At 48.9% G+C, this 15,729-nt stretch overlaps 1 protein-coding gene across 3 annotated transcripts in view; it reads left to right on the forward strand.

Moving 5' to 3' along the window:
* The window catches only part of Cnih3 (cornichon family AMPA receptor auxiliary protein 3), a 114,079-nt gene that overhangs the window by 73,965 nt on the left and 24,385 nt on the right, over window positions 1-15,729 (forward strand). For all 3 annotated transcript variants that reach the window (XR_005972619.1, XR_005972618.1, XM_041635292.1), the window contains exon 4: window positions 15,006-15,118. Coding sequence is in view for 1 of the 3 variants with exons in the window: in XM_041635292.1 (XP_041491226.1) it covers window positions 15,006-15,118 (113 nt within the window). In the remaining 2 variants the exon portion in view is untranslated. The remainder of the gene's footprint in view (window positions 1-15,005; window positions 15,119-15,729) is intronic.

The following is a 15,729-nucleotide window of genomic DNA, read 5'->3' on the forward strand; positions in this document are numbered from 1 at the left end:
CTGACCTGGTCTCCCTGAAGCAAAAGCTCCAGACACCAGCTGAGAAGTCACATAGAAATCACATGAGCTGCTCTCATCACCGATATCCTTACTACTTCTGGAGGTGTCTATAGGAAGAATGTCACAAAAGCAGACTTTACTTGGACTCCTTAAATTCCTGAGAATCAGCTTCTTAAGGGACAAAATTTCCTTGGGCACCAGGGAAGGTATGGAGCATGGTGAGAGACTGTGGGGGTTAAATGACCAAGGACAGGTACTGGCAGATTCTCTTCATCCACTTCCCAAGCTGGGGTGGGCTGGGGTGTTGCCTGCTTTTGCGCCCCGGTATGTATGGAGGATACGTGCCAAAGGACTTGCCTGTTTCTTGTATACATTTCCAGGGTGTGGACTCAGGTCGCATGAATTCCTCCTGGTCCAGGATTCTGGCATCTGTGGGTAACTGAGAAACATTTGGAGGAGTTTGCAGATCATAGGATGACCTGGGCATGATTGATATTCCATGGAGAAGTGATTACTTGGATGTCGGGTCATCCCATGAATCACTTGGTTGATTATTATTGGACACCCACCCTCTGACTGTGACAGCGTTGACCCCGAGGGCTGTGGGTGCCACAGGAGTCTCACAGACTGTCGCTAACTTCTGATTACACTGTTAGCATGCTGACATTTCGCTTGTAAGCGGGTCACGTCAAGTGCAGACCTAATTTTCACCCAGCATGATGTCACCTAGACAGTGACAGTGGGCCAGGTAGTCCAGAGCATGCCTTCACACACTGCTGCTTGTCTTGCATGCATCCAGCAAGGGACTCCCTGGCTCCCATGCACCTTTCCAACCACTGCCTCCCACCAGCCTGTGTCCCAGCATTCCTTGAGACAGTGTGGGAAGTGAAAGCAACTCTGGTGTCATAGAAAACATGACGTTTTGGTTCCCTATGTTTCTTGCCTCCTTTGCAGCTTCTGCCTGGCCACATCTTCTTTGTCTTAAGCACAAGGCCTGGCACACACCCTCTGTTTTCCTTCTGCCTGTGTGGCTGGTCTTTTCCCGGTGTCTTTTCCTGTTTTACTTTTTCCCTTGTTTCTCCAGTACTGGCCACACTGAGGACATAGCCCTGGGCTTGTTCTCAGCCTTCTTGCTCTCCACTCCCCCAGACATCAGCTCTAAGCCCAAGATCTAAGACTTCATTTTTATGACTCCCCCACAACCTCCAAAGCTCTCTTCTAGAACCGGCTTCTGCATCCCACTGTTCTGTGTGTCTTCCACGCACTTCAGACCCTGGCCTGTGCTGAGTGCATACATTTCTGTAAAAGTGTTTTTCCTCCTAATATTGCTCAAGTTTCATGAAGCTAACCAGGCATCTGCCCCGACCAGGCAGGCTTCAGGCTGCTGAGTGAAATCCTGAATGCTCCTCCCCAGTTCTTCCCCCCTCTTCCTCTCCGGTAATCAAGGAAGATTTCTTAAATGTCTTCCACTCTATCGGCGTGTGTCCAGCTACCTGTCCTGACCATTGCTATCTCTTGCCTGAACTTCTGTGAATGACAAGTGAGGTCAGAGCATTAATCTTCTCAAGCTTTGATTTTGGGGGCAGCATTTCCAGAGAATACCAACCTCCCAGCCCCCAAGTCCCCCAGATCCTCAGCTTTCCAGTCTCCCAGTTCCCCAGCCCCCCAACCTCCCAGGTTTCAACTCCCTAGCCCCCCCCAGTCCCCTAGCTCCTCAGTCCCCCAGTCTCCCAATCATCTATTTATTCCTTATGGCACCACCTCAAGCATGCCTTCCACACTGGGACATATGCCACACACAGGCAGGATGGCGTGTCTTTGTAGCACACAGCTTGCAGACCTGGAGCAACAGTAAATCCTGCGTGAGTGGGTGAGGTGGTGAACCTGTGTCCTGAGCTTTGCTTGGGATCAAGATGGCTTCTGTCCTCTGTATTGAGACCTCCAAGAAAAGCCAGTATCACTAGCTCCAAGAGTGGGGGGGGGGTGTTGGTGACTGAGGAAGACATAGAGGGGACGGGCTTCTTGGGGTAAGTAGCAGGATGAAAACCCTGGGAAGAACACAGTTGCCTGAGAACTCTCCAGGGTTGATACCTGCAGGCGAGTGGGACAGTACAATGACTTCGGGGATTTGAAGAGCTTCCTGGGGAGTTAAGAAGGGGATTCTGAGAGTCAAGTTTAAGCTTGAGTTGTGGAGGCAGGAGGGAAGACTCCAGGTAGCCTCCCTCTGCTATTGCAGTTGATGCCCCCGTGAGAAGTGGAGATGGAAGAGGAGAGGGATGGTTCTTTCCTGAAACACTTCAACATGGGTCACTGCTGGCTCCCTTTGGCGTGGCTGTTTCTGCCACAGGAGTGATGCTGGCTTTAGGACACTGGTTTATTCACAAGAGCGCCACCATCATGACCTAGTTACTCCCAAAAACTCCCCCTCTGAATATGGGCTCATTGGCCGTTAGGATTTCAGTGCATGGAATTGGGGATGGACACACTCCATCACAGTGGGTTTTCTGGCCAATGCCCACGTTAGGCCTTTCTTCTTCGAAGCTGCCATGCTTGTACTGTCTTGCACTTTATCACATTCTTCCTTGGATGGTATGTTACTTGTGTGCTCAGCTAACCTTCCTGATCAATTGTAAGGACTCAGGTCATGTGTGTGCCTGGCTTCCTGCTACATCTCTGCCAGTGCTTTAGGTGCCCAGAGCTTGAAGTCTTGAGCCAAGGCTCATTGAATCTACTCATATTCTTCCTTGTCCAATGACACATGTCTGGAAAGGACCAGCCAGGCTAGGGCTACAACAGTCTGTGGATATAGGACAGATAGGCATTAAAATAGGACCGGGCCTACTGACCCCGAGACTCACCAGCTTAGTCTTGGATTGGCCTCAGGCTTCAGACTGATGAAAGAGCTGGTAGGATTTTTCACGCTTCTTGACCATGAGAGGTACGTTTGGGAAATGACCTAAATATCTCGCTGTTTTCTACTCTTAAGATGGAGAAAAAGCTCTCAGTTACTGTTCCAGGGCCATGCCTGCCTGCCAGACACCTGCTCCCCGTAATGATGGTCAAGGACCCCAACCCTCTGGAGCTATAAAATAATAAGTTCCCTTGGTCATAATGTTTTGTCCCAGCAATAGAAAAGTAGCTAAGACAGGGCTCTTAGCCTAGTGTTAGGACCTGATCAGTTCCCAAAGGCTCCAAATAGTGGAGTGGGTTGTGGTTCCACCCTCTGGATGCCATTAACAAGACTCCAGAGACTAAATTCTTGCAAAAATTCGAGGGAACAATCTGTCTTCAAACCAAAGCGGCATAGCTATTGCCGACACCCAGATGATCAGATTCCCCTAAACTCACGGCAGTTTTGAGGACAGGAAGTGGTGGAGGAAGAAGGCGTAGATAACTCGCAAGCCCTGGGAATAGGTTAGAGAGGGAAGATACATTGGCTTTATTTTTAAAGAGAGTTCACTTGCTATTTTTTTACAAGGCGGCTGGAATATTTGAGCTGGAAAGTTCTGTGGAGATTGTGTGGGTCAAATGGCTCGTCTTCTAGGCTCATCATCTGTGACTTATGGAGACACCGTGTGGCACACGCCGCTCTAAGGGTCACACACACATTTACGCTAAATACTCGTTATACTCGCATGAAACGGTTCCAGCCATTTTCACAAAGAGGCTGCCAGTCCTGCTCATTGCGGAAGCAATAGTTACAATATTATGTGTTTTCCTCGAAGTGTGAACTTAACAAATCAGACTCCCAATAAAGCCCGCTCTCACAGTTTACATGCACAGGGCCAGATTTCGAGTCAACACTTAGGGAGGCGCTCAGTCTTGGACCACCTGCTCTACCCAGGCTCTGGGGGCGCTGGCTCATCGGCCTTGTCTTTGTATTTCAGTGAAGGGTAAGAAGGCTTTCCTGGATGTAAACCATTAGGTCAGTTCATAAATATTCAATGTCTTGGGTATCTTGGCATTACCTGAAATTCTAGTTCTTGGGAGCTAAAGCTAGCAGAGTTGGAGGTCAGCCTGGGCTACAGCCTTGTCTCAAAACAAGACTGAAGGACCGGCAACTGGTTCAGTGATAGATGGGACCTGGCACGATCAAGGTCCTGGGTTTGATTCCTGGCACTGGGGAAAACAGACAAACAAAGCACTAATTGATGAACAACAACCGCCTGTGTTTTCCTGTCCCAGATGTCCATTCTCCCTGCTTTGTACTCTCTACCCTCTTTCGTTTGTTTTGAGCAAAGTTCTACCAACCTGCTGAATCTAACAGGTAATTAACACTGTTTAATAGCTGTTAAGGGGGACAGTTGGCTGTCTTTATCCTAGAAGAGCTCTCCTTTGGAAGGCAATGATGCTATTGAAGGCCAGGCTGGCTTTGTGAAGGCACATACTTGAAGCATGTGCCCATGCTGGCCCTCTTTCAGAAGCCTCATTTGGAGGAAGACTGGGAAGCACTGGGCAGGGAGGGTAGGGACAGGGTTTGATGCCTGCTTTCCTCATGCTGGGATGCATCCTTTGTGGACTAGGAGGCAGCTGGGAAGGGGGAGGATGGCGGGTGTGTCCCGGGAATCTCACCATCGTCTACCGTGTAGTGTAAATGCAGGTGGAAGCAGGGAGGCTGACAAGATGGCTCAGTGTGTCAAGCTGCTTGCTGTACAGGCCTGACAGCCTAAATTCAATCCCCAGAATCCACCGAAAGGTGGAAAAGGAGACGCAACATCACAAAGTTGTTCTCTGCCCTCCACATGCATTCAGTGGAATAATACATAAACGAACGAACGGAAACCGAGGCGGGAGAGAACGGCTTCCCGCCCGTGGTTCTGTCCTGTCACCGAGGGTTCCCCTGGTCAGATGCAATAGTTGGATTGAATCCTTGGAAGTCTACTGTGTTTGAGAAGAGGTCAGCTGAAGGGTTTTCAGTTTCTACCATGGAGGATTTGTAGATGAAAACCTGCACAGTGGAGCAGAGTTCCTCTCCGGGACCCAGAAACGCGTGCTTATCTCTCCCATCTCCATGGAAAGACACCCTCTACTTCCATAAGGAAACCAGCCCCGTAACCCTGTCTCATGCTGTCTCCTCCAAGTGCCCAGCTTCGTTTCTCCAGTCACCATGAGTGGTTTTTTGCTCTTCTTTCCCGTCATGCTGTTTTTGGGTCACTTGTTTGTTTCTGAGTTTCCATTTTTCATAATTGTGGACAATGTTGTCTTCATAGTGCCCTGTCCCTGATGGCATGCCGTAGTATGAGCGGGTCAGGACCAAGCTAGTAAAGTCCTTTGTTCCACTGCTTTCTAGAACATTCCCTTTGGTTCCTGCCTTTCCCTTCACACAGACACATTTACCAGTGGTTTCTTCTAGTCTGAACACAATTCCTCTTCCTCTCATTACCAGCTTAGATTAAAAAAAAAAAAAAGAGTGGGTAGCTAGCTAGCTACAAGTGCTAACTTCAGCTGTCTGAATTGCCAGCGAGTTGTAGGAGAATTCTGTTCCTCTGGAAATGTGGCAGTGTGTGAGGGACTGCTCCAGATCTCACCTCCCCCTGCATGGTTCTGAGGTGGGCCAGTCTCTCAGCAAGTGTGTGAGGGAGCTGGCAGGAGGGTTATTGAATTTAAAGTGTGCCTTGTCGCCTCGTGCAAAAAGTCAGACGCAGCAGGCTTAAAGGAGGGAGCAAGGGCTGGCCAGAGTCTAAAGTTTGGTCTTCAAAGGAACCAGTCACCTATCTTGCCTAGCAAGTATCCAGTGAAACACGAAGACAGATGGATGTTGCTTGAGAGGGTGAGGAAGAGAAGAGATGGACTTCAGAGCACAGAAAAAATGCAATGGGAATCTGAGGGAGACTCTGGAGACAGGGGAAGCCAGAACACTTACTTCCATACCAAACAGATGCCACCAGCCTTGGGCTTGGGAAGCCTTGGACTGGGGAAGCCTTGGACTGGGGAAGCCTTGGAATGGGGAAGCCTTGGATTGGGAAGCCTTGGACTGGGGAAGCCTTGGACTGGGGAAGCCTTGGATTGGGGAAGCCTTGGACTTGGGGAAGCCTTGGATTGGGGAAGCCTTGGATTGGGGAAGCCTTGGGCTGGGGAAGCCTTGGACTGGGGAAGCCTTGGATTGGGGAAGCCTTGGACTGGGGAAGCCTTGGACTTGGGGAAGCCTTGGATTGGGGAAGCCTTGGACTTGGGGAGCCGGAGCCTTGGGCTGAGGAAGCCTTGGGGTCTTCTCTCACAGAAGTGCTAGCCAGCCTGGGGCTAGACTCACTTGCTCCTGACTGTACACGCTCCCCACCAAATCCCAGTCCTCAAGCAGTGGTGTGAGGGTTCTGAGCTTTCAGTCTGCCCAGTGAAGTACTGGAAGAACCTTTGACCACATTAGAGGGCTGGGAGTCTGGTGAGACCTTTGAGGGGTAACCTTGGCTTAAACATTCTGACAGAATCACCCCAGAAGTGTCTAAAACTATAGCCTCTGCCTGTCCAGTGTCTGTTCTGGCGTCTAGGGTGGGACCCAGAGACCTGCACTTCTAACAAGTCTGTGAGCTATTCCCAGGCGGCTCAAAGCTATTTTGAGAATCAGTGTTAAGAAGTTTTTCAAACCTTGATGTGCATATCAACCACCTGGGACCCTTCCAAGGCAGGTTCTGCTCTAGCAGATCTGGGCTGGGACCCAAATTCTACGTTCCTAACAAGCTGCCAAGTGCCAGGGGCTGTGCTGGTCCAGGGCACACACTCGGAGGAGCACCTTCCTCATGTCGCACAGGGAACTTGTTAGTCAGAGCTCAGCATCCCTGCCCCCAGAACTGCTGGATCTGAAGCTCAGGTGTGTGTGTTGGGGGGCAGGAGGCAGCCCAGCAACACCAGCACCCTATTTTAGCAAAACCTCCAGATGATTCTGAAACACATAAAACCTGGGAACCGCTGAGTGCTGCTGGAGCTCACGGAAATGTGACCCATTTTGTCAGGGAGGATCAGGCGTGCCTGACACTGAGACTGTCTTCCCATCGCCTCACCCCCCCCCCCATTACTTTCCACTAACAACCAAGTCAACCCCACTTCACCTGAGCACCTCATGGTGTCGTGTGTGCTTTATCTCACGGGTCAGAACAAGAGAACTTCCTCGGTTGGCAGCCTGAGGAAAACCATTTTATAAAGATAGTTGGGCAGTATGCTCAGTGCATGGCAACAGCAGTGGCGAGGGTCCCAAGAGAGATGGCAGTGGGACCGGAGGTGCCCAAGTCAGTCATAGACATTAAGCCAGGATGCAGAACCCAAAGAGCAGGGAATACCAGAAGGGACAGGCCATACCCAGGGCGCTGGGCGGTGGAGGAATAGAGACCTCAGGAAGAGGAGGACCCTGTAGGCCCAAAGAACATCTGGAACCTTCAGACCTGTGATGACCATTGGGCATCCATGGAGGAGGAGAGATAATTCTTGCTTTTAGTTCCTGAACCACTCAGGCAGGCAGCATCTTTCCTTGCCTTTGTGCCAAATTCCTCCTCATGTTCCAGGTTCAGAGGGACAGCGGGGAAATGACCTATCTGCTTTCCTTGAAGACTGTCCCTATCTTCAGAGGTCAGTCATGTGGGTCTGGTTTTGGCCAACACCAAAACAATACTCGATGTGGGCATTCAGGAGAATTCCTGGAAGTGATGGGCCCTGAACCACACCTGTATTCATGGGTACAGATAAAATTGGCAGTTATAATTCTCGACTGTAGCTCTGTGCTGGTTTGCTTAGAGACACTGGCTTGCCATTAAAAATAGCTGGCAAACCTTCATGCAGATTACAGGGGGTCAAAACATTTAACAATCCCATGCCCTCTAATAAATAGACAAGACTCAAGTCAGCTCAAGCTCAGGTCTCAGCAATTGGTCCCTCAACACCACCTGAGGCTGGGATCCTAGTTCCTTAGGTGACAGGGATAAAGGCTGGAACGACCTCTCCAGGGTCAAACGCCTTCCCCAAGGCAGTTGTCACTCAGAGTAACCACATAGACATGGCCTCTTCAGAGCAGACAGCTTCAGAGCATAGCTTCTTGACAATGCTCAGAGACACTTTTATCTCCTCTTGTAGTTTAGCAAAATCCTAGTTCCCTAACCACATGGGCCATTCTCACTTAGCTCTCCCCACTGTGATGAAACACTTGTGATGATCGACATTTGAGGAAGAGAGGTTATTCTGGCCCACGGACTAGAAGTTTCTGGTCCTTCATTGGTTGTCCCTGTCAACTTTGGGTCTATAATGAGGCAACACACCACAGCAGGTATGTGACAGAGCAAAACCGTTCACCTCACGGCCAGGAAGCAAAAGAGAGATCAAGGAAGGAGCAGGGCGGGGGTCCCATGCCCCCCTTCAAGAGCACACCTCCTGTCATATAAAGACCTCCGTCGAGGCTCCACCTCTTCCAATAGTGCCACCCTGGACATCAGGCCTTAACACAGTCCTCTGGGGGACGTTCAGACCGTAGCATCATCCTGCTGTCCCCTTGCTCAGATAAGACAACGAGAGCCCTGGGCTTCTGTAAATAACAGCTTATTTGAGCACACACAGGGATGGACTCCATGCCACAGGTGTGTAGGAGTAGTGTCACTTCACTTCTGGATAGCCCAGAAGGACATTGTCCTGGGGTCACATGCGCTGGTAGACACACAGGATCTGGATCACCGGGGACACAAAGGACCAGCACTCTGTGGCTTGAGAAGCAGGCCACTAAGCAGCCCATGGTTTGTCTGCCTTCCCACCTGGGGATGTTGGAAGGTGACATGGGTCGGAGAAGATCGAGGAGTCTAGATTGAGAGCTAGGAAACCAGATCTGGTTGTGGGCTGTGTCATCAACTCTCAGAAAAGAAGGGCAAGTTACTTCCCAAGTAGGGAATCTGCCAAAATGTGAAGAGCATACTTGCCGTCCGTAGTGGCATCGTCCTCTAGTTGGTGCTGGCTCACCTCTGTAAGCACTGGCCTTCAGAGTCCGGCCAGCATCGCTCACCAGCAGGTGTGGTGCCTTAGAGATAAGGGAAGTAGAGCCTGTGGTTAGCGGCTGTTCTTCACGTCACATGGTTGGTCCTTATATAACAGGGAGGGATTTACATAATGCTTTTCATTTGAGTCCAATGTGATTATAGCTGGGAAGCTTGTTGTCTGAGCTGACAGGACACATTCGGAGCTGGGGGAGATGAGTCTTGCAGCTTGCACAGTCTTCGAGCTAAACTCAGGCCCAGCTCTTCTGTGGCCATGGGCCTTCTGTGGCGGTGGACTTCCCATGGCTGTGGCCTTCCGTAACTGCGGGCTGTGTTTTTTCCTCTTAGAGATCTGGTCCTCAGGCTGGGGCAATGACTCGGTGGATGAGAGTGTTTGCCTCAGTGAGGGCCTGAGTTCAGATCTTCAGCAAGCACAGAAAAAGTTGGGGGTGGCTATATACAATCGTAACCCCAGCACTGATAAGGCAGAGACAGGAGAATTGCTGTGTGTTACTGCCTGCCAGCCAAGCTGGAAGAAAGGTGACTCAGAGTTGGATGAGAGACTTTGTTTCAAGCGAGAGAGCGATAGAGGACGCCAGTGTCCCCATCGCGCCTCTGTATGCATACATGCGCGCACACACACACACACACACACACACACACACACACACGTATACACCTCCTCCCAGGAATCCTACCCTCTGGAGGCTCATGGCCAATTGGTTACCTCTCACCATTTGCCCCATTCCCTAGCTTTAGGGACCCCGCCCCCATCCTAAACACATCATTCCTGCACTTTCAATACAGGACATAGCCATGTCCTCTCTACTTCCTCTTCCTGTGAGGCTAAGAAAAGTCTCTCCTCGCAGACCCACTTCCCGTCTCTACAACCATCGAAGAGAATCCCAAAGACATTATTCTCCCAAGACACACGAGGTTACTTACAACCTGTATCCTGGCAACAAATGGATGAATGGATGAATGAGTGAGAAACTGAGTGACAGAAAATATTTAGGTCACAAAAACAAATTTAAATCTTGTTTAAAAAGGAATTTAATCGGAGACAGTGATTCCTTCCCTTCCAGAATCTAACACCATGTACATGTGTGGAATTATCTAAGAATGAATTTAATCAAGGAAAAAACCAGACAACAAAGACTTTTAAATTCTGGATTATACTTCTAGTATGTTTTGGTATTAATTTTTATGCAATATATTTTAAAAGTTTGGAACTGCTAAAACCAAGTATTCAATACTTTATTTTAATTACCAATAAAATTACACACATTTAGGCATACAAAAAATGAATTTAATTAAAAAAAATTCCTGGGAAAACAAGATTGTGGATGGATGAAGGCTTAGAGCTGAGCCATACATGGAAGATGCCAGGGAAAGGAGATGTCACTCTTCTGGGCAGAGGGATCCCGTCCCTGGGATAGAACTCTGCTAGAAGGTTCTTGTGGTAGCTTTTGGGGGTGTACAGGTAGATACCCAGGTCTGCAGGGGGCAGTAGAAATAAAAAAACAAGAGCAGATCAAAGTGCTGCTGTAGAAAATGAATGATAGCAGATTTGGAAAGAGTCCCCATGAGGGCTGAGAGAAAGAGATAGCAAAGAGGCCGGGACAAACTAGAGGCTCAGGACAGAATGTTGGCAGGGAGGATGTGAGGATTTAGTTCAGAGTGGCCCAGGTACATCCAGATGGGAATATTTGCCAGCAGATGGAAACTGGCTACTAGAATCTGGGCAGGAAGTCAGGAGCAGAACGGGTTTGGCAGGTACTCCAGGCTCAGCCTGGCATCAGGCCAACCTAGACACCACAAAATAAGCAGCTCTTTTGGCGGCTGTGAAAGAGCGACCCAGAGCAGTGGTTCTTTGCTTTGTTGTTGTTGATCTTTCTTTTTCCATCGTGTGTGTGTGTGTGTGTGTGTGTGTATGTGCTTACACATATGTGAAAGAATGTGAGTGTATGTGTGTGCATGTGTCTATGTGTGTGTGCGTATGTAGAGAGCCAAGACTGATGGTAGAAATCGTCCCCAATCTTTTTTCTTAGTCACTTGATGTGGGAGTGTCATCTATCTGTTGCTTTCATTGGTTAATTAATAAAGAAACTGCTTGGCCTTTGATAGGACAGAAACTTAGGTAGTCGGAGTAAACAGAACAGAATGCTGGGAGAAAGAAAGCCAAGTCAGGCAGTCACCATGATTCTCCCACCCAACACAGACGCAGGTTAAGATCTTCCCTGGTAAGCCACCTCCTGGTGCACCACACATTATTAGAAATGGGTTAAAACAAGATGTGAGAATTAGCCAATAAGAGGCTAGAACTAATGGGCCAGGCAGTGTTTAAAAGAATACAATTTGTGTGTTGTTATTTCGGGTAAAGCTAGTAGTGTGGGAGCTGGGCGGCGGGAAGTGGCCCACAGCTCCTTCTACAGTCACTGAGGCAGGATTTTTCAATCAAGCCAGGAGCTTGTCTCTTATGGCTGGTCTTGTTAGCTAGCTTGCTCTGAAGATCCCTTGTTCCTTCCTTCTGAGACAGAAATTACAGGTGGGCCACCATGACTACCTGATACGCATGTGGGGTTCTGTGGATCTAAGCTCTAGTTCTCACATATGTGGCAAGCTACCTACCAAGTCCCTATCCTTGGTGTTGCTAGCTCTGACTTCTAGAATGCTGACCTATGGTTTCCATGCACAGTTAGGTCTATTCTGTCTTTCAACAGTGTTTGGTCCTGCAGTGATCACACAGCCTCAGCATTCCTAAGTTGGCATGCATTGCTCTCTTTTGCTTGTTAGATTTTTTTTGAGACCAGATCTCACTATGTAGCCTGCCCCTTTAGCCTGGGATCATAGATGTGTACAGGAAAGCCCAGCTTTGGCTGCCATCTTTATAGCAACCCTGCAATATCTATAGTGAGACCAGTTTTACTATTTATAACTACAGAAAGCAGGGCATGGGGTCTCAGCAGACTGTGGCCTGCATGAAGTGGTTTCTATTTATAATTCATTCAGTGAATCACAGCGATTGGTGCCATTCAACAATCCTGTTACAGAAAACAGTATCTGCCAATGCTAAGGGATGATACTGGCTGGGGGTATGGTCAGTTTCAATCAACTTTTTTGTACTTTCTCTGGTAGGTTAGGGTTGGGGCATCTTTCTCTAACCATTATTCTCTTTGAGCTGGGAGGGAGCCACCCAACTAGCTGCTCACTGGGATGAATAAGCATTATGCCTGCCTGGTGGCCTTTTGCCTGGTGCTCAACATGCCCAGTGACAAGAGCATGTCACACCATCCCCAGTGGCTTATTAAACAAAGGTCTAGAAGGATGCTCAGGGAGGATGAAGAGGGAAGAAGAGTACAGCTTCGGTTTTCTCATCGATTTCTCATTCTGGGGCTCTGACTACATCAGACACGAAGGATCAAAGTGTGTCATAGTGAGAAGCAACAGATGACTCTCAGTAGCTCAGAACAACAAAAGTTTATGTCTTGTTCTCAGTCTGCCCATCACAGGTTGCCTTGGGGCCCCTCTCCTTGTTTACAGTGTCAGGATGATGGAGTATACCCATTGTCGTAACTGTTCTTTACTTTGTCAAGAGAGAACAAAATAGGACTTTGGGACATTTTTCATTGGCTGTTAAGTGTTCCAGGCTTCTCGTATAGTTTCCACTCACAGCCCATGGGGCCTCTTCCAACTGCTGGGATCTGGGACACAATGTCTTATGCTCCAAAGGCCAAGGAGTAACAAGGAGGGGTGGTGCAGAGGCCCATGGTGCAGACCAGTGCAGGTGGTCTGGTTAAGCTCCAGCTGGTCTGGAAGGAATAAGATCCTTACATCGTCCATATCAGTGTGACAAGGGGTACTGGAGAGGCAGGAGGGATAGTAAGTACACCACAAGGGCATTGCTGCTGCGTGAAGTCTCCTAGGGCTAAGGGGAGGAGCCTGCTCAGTGTTTTAGATACTCAGAGGCGGTTGGAAGAACAATGCAGAATACTGAAAGGATTTGCTAGCTTTTCTCCTTACTTCTAAAAGGTGAGCTGGCCTTTATTAAGCAGTTTCCTTCACACAGGGACTAGTGACAGATCCTTCCTGCTTGTCACAGCTTCTGCTATCAATGAAGTCCCAAAGAAAGAGGAGCCATGTGATTGATAGAGGGACATGAATTCTGAACTGTCACCATTCATAGGTTTGTCATTGGCCTTGGAGATGGGAATAGAGCTGTAATGGATGATTCAGCCCAGAGTAGCTGACTCTAAACATGCTAATTACTTGGCATAAGTGCTTGGAAGTGACGGTTACAAAATTTAGAGATGTATATGGCAGAGCAGGACTGGCATGGTAGCTCCAAGAACGTGGGCTTTCTCTATGCGTGGGAGGCAGCTGGGTGATGCCCTGCTGGGTACAGATAAAGCTGGTAAGGACAACTTTGAGGTTCTCTAAGGAGAAATGAGGAGACATGCCTCCCACCACACTATTGAGATTCATAGGTGCAGGGTGTGCCTGGTTCACCCCCTGAAGTCATGACTCTGGAGGAACAGTGCTTGTGTCTGAGTCTAAGCTCACAACCGAGTAACTTCAGGTTAATGTGCTTCACTCTCCACCAGATAACAAAGATGGCCCCCAATTACAAAATACGTTTCTCACACGTGTGCCTGTATGTACATTTGTTTTAATGTGTGAATATGTCCTCATTTTCCACAGGAGCCAGACTGGTCAGGTAGCTCATCTCTCTACAGTGAAAGGCTAAAGTCAAGTTCTGTACCCAAGGAGAGTGATCTGAAGCAGCTGTTCCCACCCACAGAGATCTAGGTCTGTAACCACAGACTGCATCTCATGGGTCACCTCGCCGTGCTATAGAAGTATGGGACAGGTCAGGCCAGTACATTTGGTCACATGTGTTGGAAGACATGCAAAGCACATTGCAAAGGGAGACTGGAATAGAATAGACCCTGGCCGAGTCAGACTGTGGAGTGTGTCAGGCATGGGAGAGAACCCATGTAGACAGATCATGGGACGGTCTCTAAGGCTGGGTCAGAAAGCATGTCATGACAGGGTTGGAGAGATGACAGCAGGTAAAGACATTTGCCACCAAGCCTGATAACCTGAGCTCTATCTACGGAACCCACGTGGTGGAGGGAGAGAACTGTTTCCCACAAACTGTCTTCTGACCTGCATGCACGTACTATGGCACAGATGCGAGTGTGCAAATGTAATATTCTTTTTCACCTCCTAGACAATAGTCGGTGAATTGAAACTTGAGTATTTCTCCTCTTCTGTAAGTTTATGAAAGGGATCAGGTATGCGGATGAGTGGTGCAGGAGAGGATGGGCAGGGCTTCCTTTAGAAACAAATTTGAGATGGCCCTTGAAAGAGAGTGTTTGTTGGCAGACCAGAGCATTCGTGATGATGCATAGGCCATGCACATGCGTGTTTGTGTGTGTGTATGCATTCTGCCTGCATGAGTGTGTTTGTATACCTATAGCTTTCCTTACTGGAAGGGGTTGAATTTCCACCTCCCAGTCATCTTTAGCTTACAGTTTTCATTTATGTCACATGTACCCACCCAGAAGAGATGCCCCTCTTCCAGTTGGCTGCTCTTCCATCTGGCCCCTCTGAGTCTGAGCTCATCTCTCTCCTTTCACATAGAGGTGACCTATCTTCACCATTGCTACTTGGCATTACTCTCAGGGTCTTCTTGATCTGCCTATCGTCAGCCATTGCTATTCTGTATTAGGAACTCCTCACCTTCCTGTATTGGGAATAAACACACCTATTAGCTAGAGAAGGGCACAGAGGAGCTGGAAACACAGGTAGCAGGTAATACAGAACACTATTCGCTTTTCCAGACAGCCCAGGTACTGGGTAAGCTCCTCCCTGTTCCCAGGCAAGGACAGAGGGCCTGTGTCCACTTGGGATTGGGTCCCAAACACGGAGCATTTTCCCAATGTGGTCAGTCACAGGAAGTGGCTGTGCTATAGGCCGACCTTCGCCTGGGAGGCAGTGAATGGGTGCCGAGCTTCCTCGCTCTGACCAGGCCTGTGTGTGTCTCTGCTTCCCCTCCAGCTGGTGCTGCCGGAGTACTCCATCCACAGCCTCTTCTGCATCATGTTCCTATGTGCGCAGGAGTGGCTCACCCTGGGGCTGAACGTTCCCCTGCTTTTCTATCATTTTTGGAGGTAGGTCTTTGGGGACTGGTCCCCCTCCTTCACCTTTCCACCCAATGGCAGTGTGCCCAGATAGATCAGCCACTAGCCTGCCTTTCATCTCGTTCTTTTAGAAACCTTGTTATGAACTCTCTGACCTAAGGACTTTAGAGAAGAAACAGGCTAGAGGTCACAGCCCATTATTGAGGGGCAGGAACTCAAGCAGAAGCTTGAAGGCAGAAACGACGGAAGACTTTCTTGCTGGCTCACTGGAAGACTCCTGTTCACTAACTTTCTTACGTAACTCAGGGCCACCTGACCAGGGAATGGCACCACTTACTTACAGTGGGGTGGGTCCTCCTACATCAGTCAGCAGTCAAGACAATCCCTCATAGACATGCCCATAGGTCAGTGTGATCCAGGTAGTTCCTCAGTTTAGGGTCCCCTGTGAGATGACTATAGGTTATGTCAGACTGACAAACAAAGTCACCTAGAACAAACTTACTCTCCAGAGCTGGAAGTAAGTCCTCTTGACTCTGTTAATCAACCCCAACCCTGCAGGTAAGTGTGAGAAGCAGCTGCAACATTAGTCACTGTATCCAACACATGGAAACAACATTGAAGCCTCTTAGCTGATGAATGGG

Source organism: Microtus oregoni, unplaced genomic scaffold (assembly GCF_018167655.1).
Source record: "Microtus oregoni isolate MIOR12 unplaced genomic scaffold, Mior012 000047F_ref0000412, whole genome shotgun sequence".
NCBI classification, from domain to species: domain Eukaryota; kingdom Metazoa; phylum Chordata; class Mammalia; order Rodentia; family Cricetidae; genus Microtus; species Microtus oregoni.